Genomic DNA, 19,228 nt, shown 5'->3' with positions numbered 1-19,228 from the left:
TACCTCATTGAAGACCCTCAGACTATCTTTAATCAGACTTTACTGGACTTTATCTTGCACTAAACATTATTCCCATTATCATGCATCTGTACTCTGTGGACGGCTCGATTGTAATCACGTGTAGTCTTACTGCTGACTGGATACCACGCAACAAAAAGCTTTTCACTGTACCTCGGCACAGATTGTGTTGGGCTGGTTTTCTGATTTTGCGGTGATTGATTTGAGCCATCAACCCCATCCCCTATAAAACATGTTTTTTTCCAAGCTCAGGACATTTGCAACAACCATCTCTGAGCCACTGTATATCATCCTTTATTCCCCCACCCCCCACCTTTTTTCCCCTCTCCCTTCCCTGTGCTCCACTCAGGTGCACCCCAATTCTCGCACGATCCTACCCTTCCGCTATCTCCCCCCCCCCCCCCCACCTTCCTACCTCCCCCCTTCCGCCCATGTCCCTTCCACTGTCTTAACATTACTCCCCTCTTATCTCCTTATCTGACACACTTTTGTCTCTTTTCATCTCTAGCCTTTACCACCCATCTGCCAATGAAACTGTTAAACCACACATTATGATCTCTGCATTTGCTTCCAAAAGCTATCCAATTTAGTTTGTGAATGTGCAGCTGCATGTTGTGTGCTTGCGTTCTGCAAAAGCATCAGGATGTTTGGGTGCAAGATATCTTAACATGTAAAGCAGAGATTGATAGGTTCTTGATTTGCAAGGATGTCAAAGTTTACAGGGAGAAGGCAGGAGAATGGGGTTGAGAGGGGAAAACAGAGTCTATATAAAACCACCCATCACCTAAATCCACCTATCACTCACCAGGCTTTGTCTTGCCCCTTCTTTCTTTCCCGCTTTCTTCCCCCCTATCACTATGGGTCTGAAGAAGGGTCCCGACCCGAAATATCACCTGCTCATGTCTTCGAGAGATGCTGCCTGACCCGCTGAGTTACTTCAGCGCTTGGAGTTTTTTCTTGTAAATCAGCATCCGTGTTCCTTGGTTTCTCTGTATCATTGTTTCTACTACTCAATCACCCTCCTCCACACCATTTGCTGTGGCAGGTTACACCATCCTTATTCATCACTGGCAACTTGAACAATTGTTTGAAGAATTGTTCAACTTGAAGAGCGGCCCATCGTTTCTGTACCACCTCCAATCCTTCAACATCATCTTTGCTATCAGGCTGCATATCCAATGTCCAAGCTTAAGGAAACCACAACCATAGATGTTCATGTTCCTCCCAAAGTGGGCATAGACCTGATCATCTTAGGAACTGATCAATTTTCATTTCATCGTTTTAGGCTCTACTGACTAAAATCTGGTGGGGCGAGATGTCTACAGATACTCCATTCTGGAAGTTGCTATCAGGATTCTGTTGCCCTCCGCTAATATTCACAAACCTTATCACGTTCGGGTAAGAAAATGCTGAGCGAACCTTCCGATAAAACAATGGTCTTTTAATGTTGTGGTTCTTCAGTCAGCATGTCTCGCATTATAAATGACTCTTGTAGAGACAGGCAGTGAGTGCACTGCTGCAGCTTTGCTCACAGTGGTAGGATTTACTTACATTTTGGCAATTCTGGATGAGGGCGGAATGTTTGTCCTGAAGAACTTAACAAGTCGAACTTCATGCTGTTTAGATTTTAGAGATACAGCATGAAAACAGGCCATTCGGCCCACCGAGTCCACACAGACCAGTGATCGCCCCATGCACAGGCACTTTCCTACACATAAGGAACAATTTGGGGCACACAGCAGTAGATTTGTTGCCTTATAGCGCCAGACTCCCTGGCTTGATTCTGACTATGGATGCTGACTGAACGGAGTTTGTACGTTCTCCATGTGACCAGGTGTGGTTTCTCCGGGTGCTCCGGTTTAGAAACATAGAAAATAGGTGCAGGAGTAGGCCATTCGGCCCTTCGGCCTGCACCGCCATTCAATATGATCATGGCTGATCATCCAACTCAGTATCCTATACCTGCCTTCTCTCCATACCCCCTGATCCCTTTAGCCACAAGGGCCACATCTAACTCCCTCTTAAATATAGCCAATGAACTGGCTTCAACTACCTTCTGTGGCAGAGAATTCCACAGATTCACCAATCTCTGTGTAAAAAATGATTTTCTCATCTCGGTCCTAAAAGACTTCCCCCTTATCCTTAAACTGTGACCCTTTGTTCTGGACTTCCCCAACATCGGGAATAATCTTCCTGTATCTAGCCTGTCCAACCCCTTAAGAATTTTCCCACACTTTTTCCCACACTTCAAAGATGTACAGGTTTGTGGTTTGTGGGTTAATTGGCTCGAGTAAGTTGTAAAATGTTCCCTATTGTGACTCGGTTGGCAGAAGGGGCTGTGTCTGTGCTGTATCTTTCAAGTCTAAAATCTAGTTTACAATTTACAGAATCAAATTAACCTACAAACCAGTATGTCTGTTGAGTGTATGAGGAAACCGGAGCACCCAGAGAAAACCCACATGGTCACAGAGAGAACGTACAAACTCCATACAAACAGCAATTCAAACATTTCTGAATTGATCATAACACTTGACATCCTTACAAAATAAATTAACAATATGTTTTTCATGACCTCAGCTTCAAATGAATTGCTTTTATGTGTAGTTGCCATGGTAATATGAAGCTGCCAATATGTGAACAGTATGATCCCACAAATGACCATGGACATACAATAGAACAGCACAGGATGGCACAGCAATAGAGCTGCTGCCTTACAGCACCAGAGACCCAGGTTCAATCCTGACTACGGGTGCTGTCTGTACGAAGTTTGTATCTTCTCCCTGTGAATGTGTGTGTTTTCTCCGGTTTCCTCCCACAATCCAAAGACGTACAGGTTTGTAGGCTAATTGGCTCCTGTAAATTGTAAATGATCCTTAGTGTGTAGGATAGTGCTAGTGATGGGGGGTGAACGCTGGCCTGCGCAGACTCAGTGGGCCAAAGGGTCTGTTTCTACAATGTATCTCTAAACCAAACTGAAGGAACAGGCCCTTTATCCAACAATGTCCATGCTGAACATGATGCCAAGTTAAACTAATCTCCTCTGCATGCATGTGATGTGATCATCTTTTATTTTTCCCCCCACAGTGCATATGACCACATGTCCACAGAGGAATCTGACCAGACAAGAGAACAGAACAGTTTTGACATGGAAAGGGCTTTAATGCTCCAAGATAAGGCCAAGAGGTTTGCCCATTTAGAACATTTGTAGGACAAAAAGGGTGAAGAGTGGAACAGGGCTAAACAAATATAGATTCCAGTGATACGAAAGATTACTGCAATGAATCCAAGATGGCTAATCTTTGCAGTGCAAGGCAAAAGCTAAACCTGCCAGGCAAAGTAGCTATCAGATTAATTATGTTGCATCCCTGCGTAACAATGTATTTATAATCCATTTTTAATGTAGTGAAGGGTGACTCAAGGTAACGGGAGTGGCTTGAAACAAGATTTGGCTCTAAAGCCGTATAGGAAGATGTTACGTCAGATAACAAAAAGCTAGGTCAAGTGGTAGGATTTAACGTGTAGGCAAGAACTGCAGATGCTGGTTTACGTCAGATAGACACAAAAAGCTAGGGTAACTCAGCGGGTCAGGCAGCATCTCTGGAGTAAAGGAATAGGTAATTTAACGATCGTCTTAAAGGAACAGGGGAGTGGAGAGGTAGTGGTTCATTTCAAGGTTTCCAGAGTACAAGAGCTAAACCGCTGGCAGTGTGGATGCCAATGGTGGAATGATTACCAGAAGGGCCGGGCAAAAGACGGCAACCAGAGATATGTTGAAAATGGCCGACTGGCTTGGAAGTGGCAAATGCTGAGGTAGTGAGGAGGGTTCCAGCAGCAGAGGAGCTGAAGCAAGAGGTAGAGTGGCACAATAGTGAGAAACAAACAGTTATTAGGATAATACATTCAAAAAAATGAGGTCGTTTATATCAGTGAGTGAAAGGCAACTGGCCGAAAAGGACGCAGTATATTAGGAACGGGGCAGGAGAGTTTTGAATGATCTGTCATTTCTGGATAGATCCTGGTCTTACTTCAATAGTGAAAAACTAACATTAATACGAGTTCATAGAGGTGCATATGAGAGATCATTAAAACACAGTAGTCAAGCTGAACGTGTAATGTGAAATGTTAAAGATATTTTTATTCAGGATGTAGTGTCTAGAACATTTCTAATGGGGAACATGTGCTAAGTTTAGACTGGCATGTTAGTCTTATGCTTATGATGTGTTGTTGCAACAGTAAGTTCATAAGCTATAGGAGCAAAGTAGGCCATTCGGCCCATCAAGTCTACCCAGCCATTCAAACATTACTGATCTAACTTTCCCTATCAAACCTCATTCGCCTGCCTTCTCCCCATAACCCTTTACACCCTTACTAATCAAGAAACTGTTCATCTCCACCTTACAAATACCCAATGACGGCCTCCACAGCCATCTGCGGAGGAATTTCTTTAGCCAGTGGAGACCAAGTCATTGTGAATTTTTAAGGCGGAGGTTGACAGGTTCTTGATTGTAAGGGCGTCAAAGGTTACAGGGAGAAGGCAGGAGAAAGGGGTTGGGAGGGGAAAATAGATCAGCCACGTTTGAATGGCAGAGCAGACTTGATCTGATCAAATGGCGTAATTCTGTTCCTCTGTCTTACGGTTCCCTTGATCCAATGCAGAAATGCTCAGAATTTTAATTGAACCCAGAAAATGCAGGAAACACAGCAGGTCAGACAGCATCTGTGGGGACAGAAGTGGGGTTAATGTTTCAGGTGAGACCCTTATCAGAAATGGGAAAGGGCGAAGAAAAAGGTAGTTGTAAGTTGGGGAGATGGTAACAGGAGGAATGGTTAGGACAGGAATATCGATGGTAGGGTGAGACTAGTTTAGTCTCACCAGTGATGGGCCAGATAGGGGAGGATTTATGTACGAAGAGTGACTGGTTCATTATTGCAGACTTTATTTTTAAAATGTGGACTTGTGCACCAACATCTCTTGGGGGCACCAAGTAAGTCCTGAAAGTAGCCAAAATTGTAACCACTTGTTATTATATCACTTGACAGCAGTGAAGTGGATGGACAAAGACTTTGCCAAGGAAACGAATATTGGGAATTTATTATCCGAAGATGGAAGAAATTCTGGGGTGCCCCTGTAACCGTGTTCCTGGGGAATGTGATTCTGTATTTTGCATTTCTCTCCCTTTTTGCGTATGTTTTGCTGGTGGATTTCCAGCCTCCACCGCCCATCGGTCCTTCTATGGCAGAGATAGCACTCTATTTCTGGGTCTTCACCCTGGCCCTGGAGGAGCTGAGACAGGTGAGCACAGCAGGCCTATGTACCTTTGTGCGGCTCGGTGGCATAGCGGTAGATTTGCTGCCTTACAGCGCTTGCAGTGCCGGAGACCCAGGCTCGATCCCAACTGCGAGTGCTGTCTGTACGGAGTTTGCACGTTCTCCCCGTGACCGCGTGGGTTTTCTCCGAGATCTTCTCTTCCCTCCTACAGTCCAAAGATGTAGAACTTTGTTGGTTAATTGGCTTGGGTTTGTATACTTGATATAAGTGTCACTGCTGCGAGTATGAGTCGAGGGCAAACTCGCCAGAACTCGCGGATTAGGTCGCCCAAGTGGAACAGCCCCTTAAGTAGTAGAAGATAGAGAGTTAATGATAATGTGAGACTAGGTACCAGGAGAAATCAGGGGAGAAATAGTATTGCTCTGAACTGGCAGAGTCTCGATGAATAGAAAAGCCTCATTTTGTGTCATAAGGAAAATAGAACTGAACTTCACACTGACTTATGCCCCTGTCCCACTTAGGAAACCTGAACGGAAACCTCTGGAGACTTTGCGCCCCACCCAAGGTTTCCGTGTGGTTCCTGGAGGTTGCAGGTGGTTGCAGGTAGTGGAAGCAGGTAGGGAGACTGACAAAAACCTCCGGGAACCGCACGGAAACCTTGGGTGGGGCGCAAAGTCTCCAGAGGTTTCTGTTCAGGTTTCCTAAGTGGGACAAGGGCATTACACATGGATATTGAGTTTTTTTTACTCTGGAGGAGTGGTGTTAATGAGTCCAGTCAAACACGGCACCATATCCGGGAAAATTCAGCTGTAATACCCATAACTGTCACGAGATGGAGTTGGTCACTTGTTTTTAATCGTGAATGAGGTTTAAGGAACACAACATGCTCTACAAGGGCTATAAAATGGGCAGTTCCAGCATTGCTTAATTATACATACTTTGTGCACAACCTCTACTCAGTACACGTCCTTAATTTTCTCATGACCTGCTATAGTTTTCAAAGCAGTTCGTTGATACAGCGAAAGCTGCTCTCGGGAGAAACTCAAACACACCACCAACCCTGTAACGGCAGCTGAGATGAATGCACAGAGTTTAAATGTAATCAGTGTGATCGCACCATTCACTTCCTATAACTGACTGCTTTCTACTCTCTTCCCAGAGCTTTTTCACTGAAGGAAACACTAACATTGTAAAGAAATTTAAACTGTATGTGGAGGATTCGTGGAATAAGTGTGACATGGTGGCCCTGGTATTGTTCATAGTGGCAGTGACGTGCAGGTCAGTGCTGGTATCCCTGAAACATCCTCGTCTCTCTGTCCTTTTCAATGATTATCTCAAATCTCTTGCTGCAATCCACCCCCGAGAGAATGCGGATCCAGAACAGTGTGTGACAGAAATGTGAAAGGATTTAGGGAAAGGGGGCCGGTTGATTTGAGCCAGAAAGGAGGCAAAGGGTTAATTGGCCTAATTTCATATGGAAATCATTCTAATTTGTGTTTCAACCTAAAACGTCACCCATTCCTTCTCTTCAGAGATGCTGCCTATTATTCCAGCATTTTGTGTCTATCTAATTTGTACTTCCTCAGGAATTCCCCCTCAGTCATTTTGTTACTTCAAATTCACTTGTATTTAACTGCATAACCCAGTCTAGGAACTACCTCAATAAATGTTCATCATTGGTTTGAGTTGAGTTTAGTTTATTGTCACGTTTGCCGATGTACAGTGAAAAGCTTTTGTTGCGTGCAAAGCAGTCAGCGGAAAGGCAATACATGATTACAATTGAGCCATTCACAGTGTACAAGTACACGATGAAGGGAATAATGTGAACAGTGTTTTGTGCAGTTTAGTTTGGGGTTCAGGCTTGTAATTAGGCAGGCCTTGTATATGTACACCCCTTATCTAATCCCATGATTCCAATCTGGTCACTGGCCCAATTGCAGGGAGCTCTCACCCTCTGCTTTGGTCACCAGCATTCTTTAAGGGCCTGTCCCACTTGGCCGTCATTTGCGCGTAATTTACGCAACATCATTTACGCGTCACGATGCACACGTCGTGACACGCACATGATGCGTGCATGGTGCGCATTACACGCGCATGGTGCGTAGTGACATAGGCAGTGACGCGTGGTCGCGAGCAGCTCCCCAGGATTTTGTATGTACAAAATCTTCGCTCGCCATCTGCGTGGCGTGCAAATGACGGCCAAGTGGGACAGGCCCTTTAGTTTACTTAAATATGCATCACTTGGTGTCTATTCATGCCTGGAATGCACAAGAAGACAGTGAAGTCGTTTTCATCTCTCTGTTTATATTGTTGGAGCAGCTTCATCAACTTCTTTATGCTTGTTCAGTCACCGTCTACTTCGGATAATGGATACCTCTGTGCTTAAGGCTGGTAGAGCAAGTCATGTTAATGATGAATCTAGAAAGAAACAAAATGCTTGCGTTTCACTTTCACAAGGATAGAAAATACTCCTCTAACTGGTTCCACCTCTTGGATGTTATCCTGGCTGTTGGTTGTCACAGTACCATCTGCTCTTTCTTTCTGCCAATTTTAATCATTTTAAACTAGTTGTTGGGCTCCTGCTTTTCCTTACGACTTGGGTTCAGTCCTGACCCACGCTGTCTCTGCGGAGTTGTGTCATCTCCCTGCAACCGCGTGGATTTTCCCACAGATGCTCCAGTTTTCTCTCAGATATCAAAGGCCTGTAGTTGGCAGCTTAATTACGCACTATAAATTACCCCTTATTTAGCGAACAGGTAGGGCTTTGGGGAGTGTTGTAGAGCAGAGAGATCTAGGATGCCGGTACATAGTTTGGGACGACAGATGGCACAATGGGCTAAGTGTTCGGCTGGCAACCGGAAGGTAGCCGGTTCGAATCCCGCTTGGAGTGCATACTGTCGTTGTGTCCTTGGGCAAGACACTTCACCCACCTTTGCCTGTGTGTGAATGTGTGTGAGTGATTGGTGGTGGTCAGAGGGGCCGTAGGCGCAGATTGGCAGCCACGCTTTCCGTCAGTCTGCCCCAGGGCAGCTGTGGCTACAGAAGTAGCTTACCACCACCGAGTGTGACTGAGGAGTGAATGAATAATGCGATGTAAAGCGCCTTGAGTATTAGAAAGGCGCTATATAAATCCCATCCATTATTATTATTATAGTTTGTTGAAAGTGGCATCACAGGTAGATTGGGTGGTCAAAACAGTTTTGGCACATTGGCCTTCATCAGTCAGAGAATTGAGTATAGATGTTGAGAGGCCATGGTGTAGTTGTATAAGATGTTGGAGGCTGCATTTAGAGTATTGTGCTCAGTTTTGGGTACCATGTGATAGTAAAGATGTTGTCAAGCTGGAAAGGGTGCAGAGAAGATTTACGAGGATGTTGCCATGACTCGATGGCCTGAGCTATAGGAAAAGGTTGAGCAGGCTGGGACTCCATTCCTTAGAGTGCAGGAGGATATGGGGTGATCTTATAGAGGTGTACAAAATCATGAGAGGAATAGATCAGGTAGACAATAAGTTAATGTTCATAAGTGATAGGAGCAGAATTAGGCCATTCAGCCCTTCAAGACTCCTCTGCCATTTAATCATGGCTGATCTATCTCTTCCTCTCAACCTAATTCTCCTGCCTTCTTTCCATAACCCATGACCCTAGTGGAAACATCCCCTCCACATCCACTCTATCCAAGCCTTTCACTATTCTGTAAGTTTCAATGAGGCCTCCCTACTCCCTTCTAAACTCCAGCGAGAACAGACCCAGCACCGTCAACCGCTCATCATATGTTAACCCACTCATCCCTGGGATCATTCTCGTAAACCTCCTCTGGACCCTCTCTAGTGCTTACACACCCCTTCCTCAGATATGGGGCCCAAAATTGCTCACAATATTCCAAATGTGGTCTGACCAGCACCTTATAAAGCATTACATCCCTGTTTTTGTATTCTAGTCCTCTCTAAATAAATGTTCACATATAAGTTTGATAATACTTTCTCTTATCTTATCGAGGTGCATAAGAACATGAGGGGAACAGATAGGGTGAATTCACGTAGTCTGTTGCCCAGAGTAGGGGAATCAAGAACCAGAGGACATAGGTTTAAGGTGAGGGGGGAAAATGTTATAGGAATCTGAGGGGTAGCTTTTTCACACAAAGGCTATGAAACGAGCTGTCGGAGGAGGTAGTTGTGGCAGGTAGTATAGCAGGTAGTATAGCAAGAAACAATTTGACAGGTACATGGATAGGACAGGTTTTAGAGGGAAATGGGCCTAACTTTTGTACACAGAGTGGTGGGTGCAAGGAACTTGCTGCCAGAGGTGGTGGTGTAAGCAGTTTCAAGAGTAGCATTTAAAGGGCTTTGATCTGCAGGAAAGCAGGGAAATGATCAAATGCTGGCAGAGGCGAATGACAGCATCACGTTGAACACACATATTGTAGGCCGAAGGCCCTTTTCTGCATGGTGGGTTTCTAAGACTCACACCACAATTTTGTAAAGCACCAGTTAGTTAGGTGACAGTTAATGGTACCTGTATATAGTTCTGGACACCATACTAGAGGAAATTGGTAACAGAAATTCGAGGGGAAAGGCTGACAGGCTGAAGAGTTGAGGTGCCCTGCCTGGAACTCACTGCTTGAAATTGGATGGCGTTTGAACATGTGAAAAGCTGCAACCATTGACTACAGACTGAGACCTATGTGTTATTTAGTGGACAGTAGCTTTGGTTGGGATAGGCTGTATCTACATGTTAGGCTGAATGGCCTCATTGTATGTTGCAAATTTCAATCGTAAATTTCAAAGATGCCATGATTTGTTTTGATTGATGAGTTGCAGGTGGATCTACGATTATTTTGAAGTTGAATGGTTGTCTAAATTCTTCTCATGACTAATAGAATCACAAATGTGTTGTGCGATGCTTATAGTCTCAATATTCAACTAACATTAGCTAAACTGTGTAGGAAAACTCCTACTTTGTGCAACCTGATGATGTGTTGTGGTGGGCCAATGCAGACGCACCCTACGCCACATTATGTGGTGTTGTGGGCCTTTCCGCGTCTGTGCTTCTTGATTCCCCTACTCTGGGCAACAGACTACGTGAATTCACCCTATCTGTTCCCCTCATGTGCTTCTATAACCAGGGCGTGTTCCTTGCTCTTACAGAATGTTATCCGTCACGTATGATGCTGGCCGCACAACTTTGTGCCTGGATTTCATGGTGTTTGCTCTGCGACTGATTCACATCTTTGCCATCAATAAGCAGCTGGGGCCAAAGATTATTATCGTGGAACGAATGGTAGGTGTTTAAGACCAACAGTGTATTTTACAACCAGTATCAGAAGGCTATGATATTTATGTTTCTATTTCGCTTTATTGAAATATGAAATGGCCAGTTTACACTGGACAAGAACTCAAGGCTTAAATTACTGAACTTCTAAACAATGCCCAAGATAGTTCTGGACTTGTTGCCCTATCAATGTATCAGGGTGTGTTATTAGATGCATGTGCACAACAGCTGAGTGAAAGCAGGATTGGGCATAGTTGCAGCTTGTCCTTGTACATTCATGTGTCTATCTAAAAGCCTCTTAAACACTATTGTCCATGGCCTGGCAGCGCTTTTTCCAGGCACCTATCACATTTCCTTTTAAACTTTCTTTATTGTCTACTGAATTGAGATCCCCAGTTATTTAACTGTGGTGTCTCTGGCAAGGCAATGCCAGAGGTGATTAGACTCTCTTATTGCTTAAGAAAGAACTGCAGATGCTGGAAAAATCGAAGGTAGACAAAAATGCTGAAGAAACTCAGCGGGTGAGGCAGCATCTATGGAACGAAGGAATAGGTGACGTTTCGAGTCGAGACCCTTCTTCAGACTGATGTGGGGGAGCGGGAAGAAGAAAGGAAGAGGCAGAGACAGTGGGATATGGGAGAGCTGGGAAGGGGAGGGGAAGGAGGGAGAAAGCAAGGACTACCTAAAATTGGAGAAGTCAATGTTCATACCGCTGGAGTGTAAACTACCCAAGCGAAGAGGGGTCTCGACCTGAAACGTCACCTATTCCTTCGCTCCATAGATGCTGCCTCACCCGCTTAGTTTCTCCAGCATTTTTATCTACAAGTGAAATATGAGTTGCTGCTCCTCCAATTTGCCGTGGGAATCGCCATGGAGGTGGCTCAGGACAGAAAGGTTGGATATGGAATGGGAGGCGGAGTTGAAGTGCTGAGCCACCGGGAGATCGGGTTGGTTAATGCGAACTTTGCGGAGGTGTTGGGCGAAGCGATCGCCAAGCCTGTGCTTGGTCTCACTGATGTAGAGCAGTTGACACCTAGAGCAGCGGATGCAATAGATGAGGTTGGAGGAGGTGCAGGTGAACATCCTCCTCACCTGGAAAGACTGCTTGGGTCCTTAGATGGAGTCGAGGGGCGAGGTAAAGCGACAAGTGTAGCATTTCCTGCGGTTGCAGAGGAAAGTGCCAGGGGAGGGGGTGGTTTGGTTGGGAAGGGACTCTCTTATTGGATATGGTCCCAACATAGATAGACACAAAGTGCTGGAGTAACTCAGCGGGTCAGGCAGCATCTCTGGAGAAAAAGAATAGGTGACGTTTCAGGTCAGAACCCTTCTTCAAACTGAAAAGATAGAGAAGCAGAGAAGGAATAAGCACTGAATACAGGCAAGTGTGAGGTTCTATTTGGAAATCTTCTGAAGCAATCTATACTCACGTACACATCCAAGAAGTGGAATGGGGTAAATAGTTCTTGAATGAAGAAGTCTGAAGAAGGGTCTTGACCCGAAACGTCACCCATTCCCTCTGCCCAGAGATGATGCCTGTCCTGCTGAATTACTCCAGCATTGTGCTATCTTCCGTGTAAACCAGCATCTGCAGTTCCTTCCTACACATTCAGTTAATTTAGCGATGATTAGTGAATGAATAATAGTCTCCTGAGAGGTTGAGTTCTATACAAAGGATCAGGAAATCTGGGAGAAATTAATGTCCACAAATTGTTAATCCTAGCTAAATTTGAGCAGCTAGTACTTTCAGGGTTACTGGGAGATTTGGTCAAATTGGAATTACTCTCTGCAGAGCTGGGACAAGGTGCGGAGAGGTGCCAGCGTGTCTGGAGCTTAGATACAATTTGCAAGCAAAGAATGGGAAGATCTGCAAACCCTGTCAATTAGGTGCAAAATGCATAGAATGGATTGGATGGCTGCAAACCAGACATACACCTTGTAAATAATTGTAAATAATGTTGCAGAGTCTGACTATGCCAAGTGTTGATTGGATGAGGTGTTGAGCCTTGTCTGGGCTTTCTGTAAATCAGGGTAAATGTTTCCAAGTTGACTTCCTCTCGAAGTCCGCTTTGAATACAATGTATTAAACTGTTGTGTCATTGGGTTAGGGGAATGCCTGTTAGGTATGGGGTTAATCAATATCTGTAATTGGGTTATTGAGAGACCACCCACATGTGGTTCAGCCCCTCGAGGTCCCGGGACATATAAAAGTCCGCGATCATGAGGCTCAGTGTCGATCATCTGGAAGATCGCTCGGGACTGTGTGAACTTCTGGAGTGCCTCTGTCTGAGCGAGGCCTAGATGACTTGAACAGGCAGACGCGAGGATCAGACCCACAGTGGGATAGGTACAGTACGTGATCTGTGAGGCGCTCTTGGTAAAATAAAATGTTGTTGTTTCAAGTGCTTGATTCAGTGTTTTGACTGAAACTAGACAGGGGAGAAGCTTAGAAACTAGCAATTATCAAAACCATTCGTGCCTGCAGCAACACAGTATAACACTCAGCAAGCAGTGGACATTTTAAGGTTTTGTGGGTTGAGTCGGGTCCAACTTACACCGGTCTCCTTTCCTCCATCTTTAGATGAAAGACGTCTTCTTCTTCCTCTTTTTCCTGAGTGTTTGGCTTATTGCCTATGGGGTGGCCACTCAGGCACTGATGCATCCCAACGAGACTCGTGTGGATTGGATCTTCAGGCACGTTCTCTACAGGCCTTACCTTCAGATATTTGGCCAGATCTCACTGGACGAAATAGACGGTATGTAGTTTAAATTCAGGTTGTGTCATCACAATGAAGCCTATCAGCTGATTCGGTTGTAACTTGCCAAAACGGAAATTATATACTTGAGGGGAAAAAATAAAGTACTGGAGGCTTGGAAAGATTACTACTTGGACACTTGCTTCTAAGAACTGGTACAGACATTTATAGACAAAACTGAATCATAAGCAATTTCTGCTGCCCATCCCACTTTTTAAATTTCTTTTGAAGACAAAGTTGAGGGGTAACTCAGCAGGCCTGGCAGCATATCTGGAGAACATAAGATATCTTATTTATCCCCAATTCAGAATGAATTCTTTACGATTCAGTGGAAATACAAGGAACTGAAATTGATGGCAGGGTCCTGACCCAAAACGATCACTTGACCTGCAGAATTACTCCAGTACTTTGTGTTGTACAGCAGATTCCAGCATGCGCAGTTCCGTGCATCTCCACTAAATCATAAGAAACATTCAGAACTGGGGCTTTACAGCATAAAATGTACGCTGCACAGCAGAAATCACTCTTACAATTGAAGATTCTTGTCCTGAAATTGATCTGTCCTTAAGGTTGCTTGCTTCCCTCCAGAATGCACATATTTTCCAGAATCAAAGAATTTGCCACCGTGCGTTATGTCTAACCTGTATGGTCACAGCACAAATAAAGGTTTTCAAATATTTTTCTCAGCATTCAATGTAAGGAACCTCTATTTTAATCTACTACGAGTCCTACTAGTTCCACCGTTTGTCTTGTTTTATCCATTAGTTATCGCCTCTTCCCCAGCCAACAATGGGCCATTATGGGCTCCACCCCGTCCTTGGTTATCTGTTGCTGGTGCTGCTTTGTTCTGGCTTTTTCTTACCTCCAGTTCCCTCCCCTCTACTTTCAGTCTGAAGAACGCTCCCAACCCAAAGCGTCACCCATCCTTTTTCTCCAGAGACGTTGCCAGACCCACTGAATCACTCCAGCACTTTGTGTCTATCTTCTCTTTTAATCAACCTCTTTTCAAGTTTTGAGCATCAATAGTGACAATGGTTTCCATGTCATTTTAGAAATTCGGATGGTTAATCGAACGTGTATCGGCAACGGAGCCAACATTACAGCAACGGGAGTGAACTTGCCCCACTGCATTAATCGCTATGCAAACTGGTTGGTCATCGTGCTTCTGGTCATCTTCCTGCTGGTCACTAATGTACTGCTGCTGAACCTTTTGATTGCAATGTTCAGGTAACATAAAAGGACACATTCTTCACAAATTTCAAGGTTCGCTGTTCTGGTTCTGTAGCTTGTGAGGATTTGGGGAGCAAATGTAGAAAAGCATAAATGATCAAGTTTATCTGCAAGAGAATGGAAGGACCTAATGGAATAATGATCATTTATGAGCCGTGTTAGCTCTCAACTATTTTCATGAAATACTCTTAACATAATCCTCATTTTCGAGTCAACCACGTGAAGTGGGTCTCTACTTTCTCGGAGGCCAGAGAAAGACAGCCTTCCCGAATGTACATTAAAGAGGGTGGCACAAGGTCCAAGTTCGATCCTGACTGTGGGTGCTTCTCTGTAAAGAGTTTATCTATTCTCCCCATGAGCGGCTTGGGTTTTCTCCCACACTCCAAAGACGTACAGGTTTGTCGGCTAATTGGCTTGGTATGATTGTAAATTGTCCCGAGTGTGTGTAGGATAGTGTTAGTGTGCGGGGATCACTGGTCAGCACAGACACGGTGGAACGAAGGGCCTGTTTCTGCCTTGTATCACAAACTAAAAACTAAAACTAAATAGGTTTTTACAAACACCGTTACACAGGATCTAAGTGCTTATGTATAGTGATACCTGCATTAAATTGTTTACAAAATGAAATTCACTGTACATCAGTATGTGACAATGAAGTACCATTGAACCATGGATTAGTTGAAATTGTAACAATTTATTAACAGAATCATTACAAAAAAAATACCAATCACCATTTCCTGTCCCCTTTCAGCCATCTTCTTCACCTCACGTTCCCATGACTTGAGTAATCGGAAGATAGACACAAATAGCTGGAGTAACTCAGCGGAACAGGCAGCATCTCTGGAGATTTTTGTGTCTATCTTTAAACCAGCACCTGCAGTTCATTCTTACACACTTGAGTGTCCTGTCTTGATCCTGTGTTAGAGGAATGAGCATTTCTGTTCTCCCACACTGAGACCAGTACATGAACTACTAGAGGTCAAGGAAGCCATTTCTGCTGATGAGTCAAGTACATGTCAGATTTAATGTAATAAACTAGACTAAGTGGGACCCGATGGGTCCCAGGTTCACACAAGAGGGCTGGTCCCCCCACGCAATAGTCCACATCTCAATGGGGTGAGGGGGGGGGGGGGGGGGGGGGGGGGGGGGCGGTCTGGAGCGTCAGCATGGGAGTTGTGGCTCAAGTCAAGTCAAACACAGTGAGTGCAGGGCCAACAATCCATTTCAAGTCAAGTCAATCCATTTCAAGTCAACTCAAGCACAGGGCAAGCGGGGGCAGCCAACAATATAATCCAAGGTACACAAAAATGCTGGAGAAACTCAGCGGGTGCAGCAGCATCTATGGAGCGAAGGAAATAGGCGACGTTTCGGCCTGAAACGTTGCCTATTTCCTTCGCTCCATAGATGCTGCTGCACCTGCTGAGTTTCTCCAGCATTTTTGTGTACCTTCGATCTTCCAGCATCTGCAGTTCCTTCTTGAACAATACAATCCATTTGCTTTCATTTCTGGTGAGGTCAAGCAAAGCAAAAGCAAAAGCACAGGGCAGGCGGGGCCGGCCAACATTACAATCCATTTGCTTTCATTTCAGGTGAGCTCAAGCAAAGCAAAGCAAAAGCAAAAGCACAGGGCAGGCCAAACAACTCATTTTATTTTCATTTCCATTTCAATTTCAAGCAGAGGGCAGGCCAAACAACTAATTTCATTTCATTAAGGGCTAACAAATTATTTATTGCAAGCACATTAAAGGTTAACAAATCATCATTGCAAGCACATTGCTGGCTAAGAAATCATTTATTGCAAGCACATTAAGGGTTAACAAATCATCATTCATTGCAAGCACGTTGCTGGCTAGCAAATCATTTATTGCAAGCACATTAAGGGTTAACAAATCATCATTCATTGCAAGCACATAAAGGGTTAACCACAGTTCAGTAGCCTCACAGCAGAATCAGTGTTTTGACCTCTCCCTTGCGATCTTTCAGAGTGACTGACTCATGTCCAGGCATCCGGGGTTTTGCAGTCCTGCCCTTCCCCCCCAGAAGGGGCGTTACCTTCACCATGGTGATTGACAGGAGAGAGGACTAATCAGCTGATCTCAAGATTTTTTAAACACTCATAACTTTTTTATTTTTCATCGATTGGAAAAATCCTCGGGGCTGCCTCAGCGGAGGAGGACTGAGTAAGATGGGCAAAAATCATAGCGATATAGGGTAGCGATTTTTCTAAAATCAATATACAGCGCAGACAGGAAATGGTCAAGATGACACTTTTAGTTATATAGATATCATTCATGGCTTTGTCACTAGAAGTCATTTTGGCAATCCACCAAGTCTGAAGAAGGGTCTCGCCACGAAACATCACCCATTCCTTCTCTCCAGAGATGCTTCCTATCCCGCTGTGTTACTCCAGCTTTTTGTGTCTATCTTTGGCAATCCACCTGTCAACTTGCCATCATATGGTAGATTTATGAAGGAGCAATAACGGTCGCTTTGTAAACCAATGTCAGTCATTGTCAGTTGTAAACCGTTGTCAGTCAAAGCCGACACCTCTTTAAGGAAAGGTACAGCCAAGTTTCCAACTAACATGGCTGCAGCTGTGTAAGTGTGCATCTGAAATGCTCCCCTCACTTGTTTGCCCCATGCCAATGAGATTCTCCCCTGCACACACATCAAACGCCTACAGCAGTCTACTAGTTCATGCGATCACTTGAAGCGCTGGACTCAGAACGTGAGCAAATTCATGGCTTGATCTTTTGTTGGGCATGCCACCGAATGTGCCCATTGCTACGAACTGATAACAATTTAACATGTGGCACAGTGGTAGAGTTACTGCCTTACAGCACCAGAGACCTGCGTTTGATCCTGACTATGGGTGCTGTCCGTACAGAGTTTGCACGTTCTCACTGCGACCACGTGGGTTTTCTCATGGTGCTCCGGTTTCCTCCCACACTCCAAAGACGTACAGGTTTGTAGGTTAATTGGCTTTGGTAAAAAAAATTTGTAAATTGTCCCTAGTGCGTAGGATAGTGTTAGTGTACAGGGTAATCACTGGTCAGTGTAGACTCGGCGGGCTGACTCCTGTTTCCGCACTGTATCTCTAAAGTCTAAAGATTCAATAGAAATGATTTGTGACAGTCAAAATATGTAAGCTTGAATAATATGCAGTACGTAGGAGAATTAATCTGTAATGTTACATTTCATTGATCTGCTTCTTCCTAACCTTTATTTTCCAGTTATACCTTCCAGGTGGTACAAGGAAACACAGACATATTTTGGAAATTCCAGCGCTATAATCTGATCGTCGAGTATCACAGCCGGCCGGCTCTGGCACCGCCCTTCATCATCATCAGTCACCTCAACCTTTTCATTAGATCAATTTTTAAGGAACCGCAACACAAGCGAGAGCATTTTGGTAAGTAACCCTCCTCGCGGTTTGTGCATCAATACCAAACCAGGCAAGGGGTAGCACAGTGGTGCAGCGGGACCCAGGTTCGATCCTGACTATGGGTGTTGTCTGTATGGAGTTTGTATGTTCTTCCTGTGACTGTGTGGGTTTTCTCCGGTTTCCTCCCACACTCCAAAGACATACAGGTTTGTAGGTCAAGTAGCTTCAATAAAATTGTAAATAGTCCTGAGTGTGTAGGATATATGGGGTGATCGATGGCACAGACTCGATGGGCCTGTTTATGTGCTGAACATCAAAAAAGATAACGATAAGGTAAGATTCAATAGCATCAGCTTTTCTGGATAGACCCACTGTATTAAGGAACTACCGATGCCTGAATCTTGAACAAAACACAAAGGATATGTGGCAAAACACCAGGTAGTGGAGTAGCTCAGTGGTCAGGCAGCATCTCTGGAGGGAATGGATAGGCAACGTTTTGTGTTTGGAATTTTCTTCAAACTGCTGAGAATGACCTTTCAGTCTGAACAAAGTTCTATCAGTGTGGAGAGAACTAAGGAATTGTAAGGGTAAAAATACTCTAATGGAACTTATCTACAGGCCCCCAAATAGTAGCCTGGATATCGGGTGCAAGTTGAATCAGGAATTGAAAGTGGCATGTAGTAAAGGAAATCTACGGTTGTTATGGGAGATTTCAACATGCAGGTAGACTGGGAGAATCAGTTTGGTACTGGACCCCAAGAAAGGGAGTTTGTGGAGTGCCTCTGTGATGGATTCTTAGAGCAACTTGTATTGGAGCCTACCAGGGAGAAGGCAATTCTGGATTTAATGTTATGTAATGAACCGGATTTGATAAAGGATCTTGAGGTTCAGGAGCCATTAGGAGGCAGTGACCATAATATGGTCAGGTTTAATCTACTATTGGTAAGGGAGAAGGGTAAATCGGAGGTGTCAGTGTTACAGTTGAATAAAGGGGATTATGGAGCCATAAAGGAGGAGCTGGCCAAAGTTGACTGGAAAGATACCCTAGCAGGGATGACAATGGAACAACAATGGCAGGAATTTCTGGGAATAGTACAGCAGGTGCAGGATCAGTTCATTCCAAACAGGAAGATGCCAAGGGAAGTAAGGGGCCACCGTGGCTGATGAGGGACGTCAGGGACAGTATAAAAATAACAGAGAAGTACAACGTAGCAAAGATGAGCGGGAAGCAAGAGGATTGGGTAATGTTTAAAGAGCAAGAGAAGGTAACTAAAGAGGCAACATGGGAAGAAAACATGAGGTA

The 19,228-nt window shown here is 44.5% G+C and overlaps 1 protein-coding gene across 2 annotated transcripts in view; it reads left to right on the top strand.

Annotated features, from left to right (window-relative positions):
- The window catches only part of trpm5 (transient receptor potential cation channel subfamily M member 5), a 65,662-nt gene that overhangs the window by 37,694 nt on the left and 8,740 nt on the right, over window positions 1-19,228 (top strand). The window contains exons 15-22 of one of the 2 annotated variants that reach the window (XM_033039178.1): window positions 1,304-1,416; window positions 3,103-3,201; window positions 5,062-5,311; window positions 6,447-6,565; window positions 10,434-10,566; window positions 13,136-13,310; window positions 14,363-14,537; window positions 17,774-17,952. In XM_033039178.1, the coding sequence (XP_032895069.1) occupies window positions 1,304-1,416; window positions 3,103-3,201; window positions 5,062-5,311; window positions 6,447-6,565; window positions 10,434-10,566; window positions 13,136-13,310; window positions 14,363-14,537; window positions 17,774-17,952 (1,243 nt within the window). Of the gene's footprint in view, window positions 1-1,303; window positions 1,417-3,102; window positions 3,202-5,058; window positions 5,312-6,446; window positions 6,566-10,433; window positions 10,567-13,135; window positions 13,311-14,362; window positions 14,538-17,773; window positions 17,953-19,228 lie in introns of both variants that reach the window. The other variant, XM_033039177.1, reaches the window with a different exon arrangement.

The sequence above is a fragment of the Amblyraja radiata genome, chromosome 20 (assembly GCF_010909765.2).
Source record: "Amblyraja radiata isolate CabotCenter1 chromosome 20, sAmbRad1.1.pri, whole genome shotgun sequence".
In the NCBI taxonomy this organism is placed as follows: Eukaryota; Metazoa; Chordata; class Chondrichthyes; order Rajiformes; family Rajidae; genus Amblyraja; species Amblyraja radiata.
This window is presented reverse-complemented; position numbering and strand designations above follow the sequence as displayed.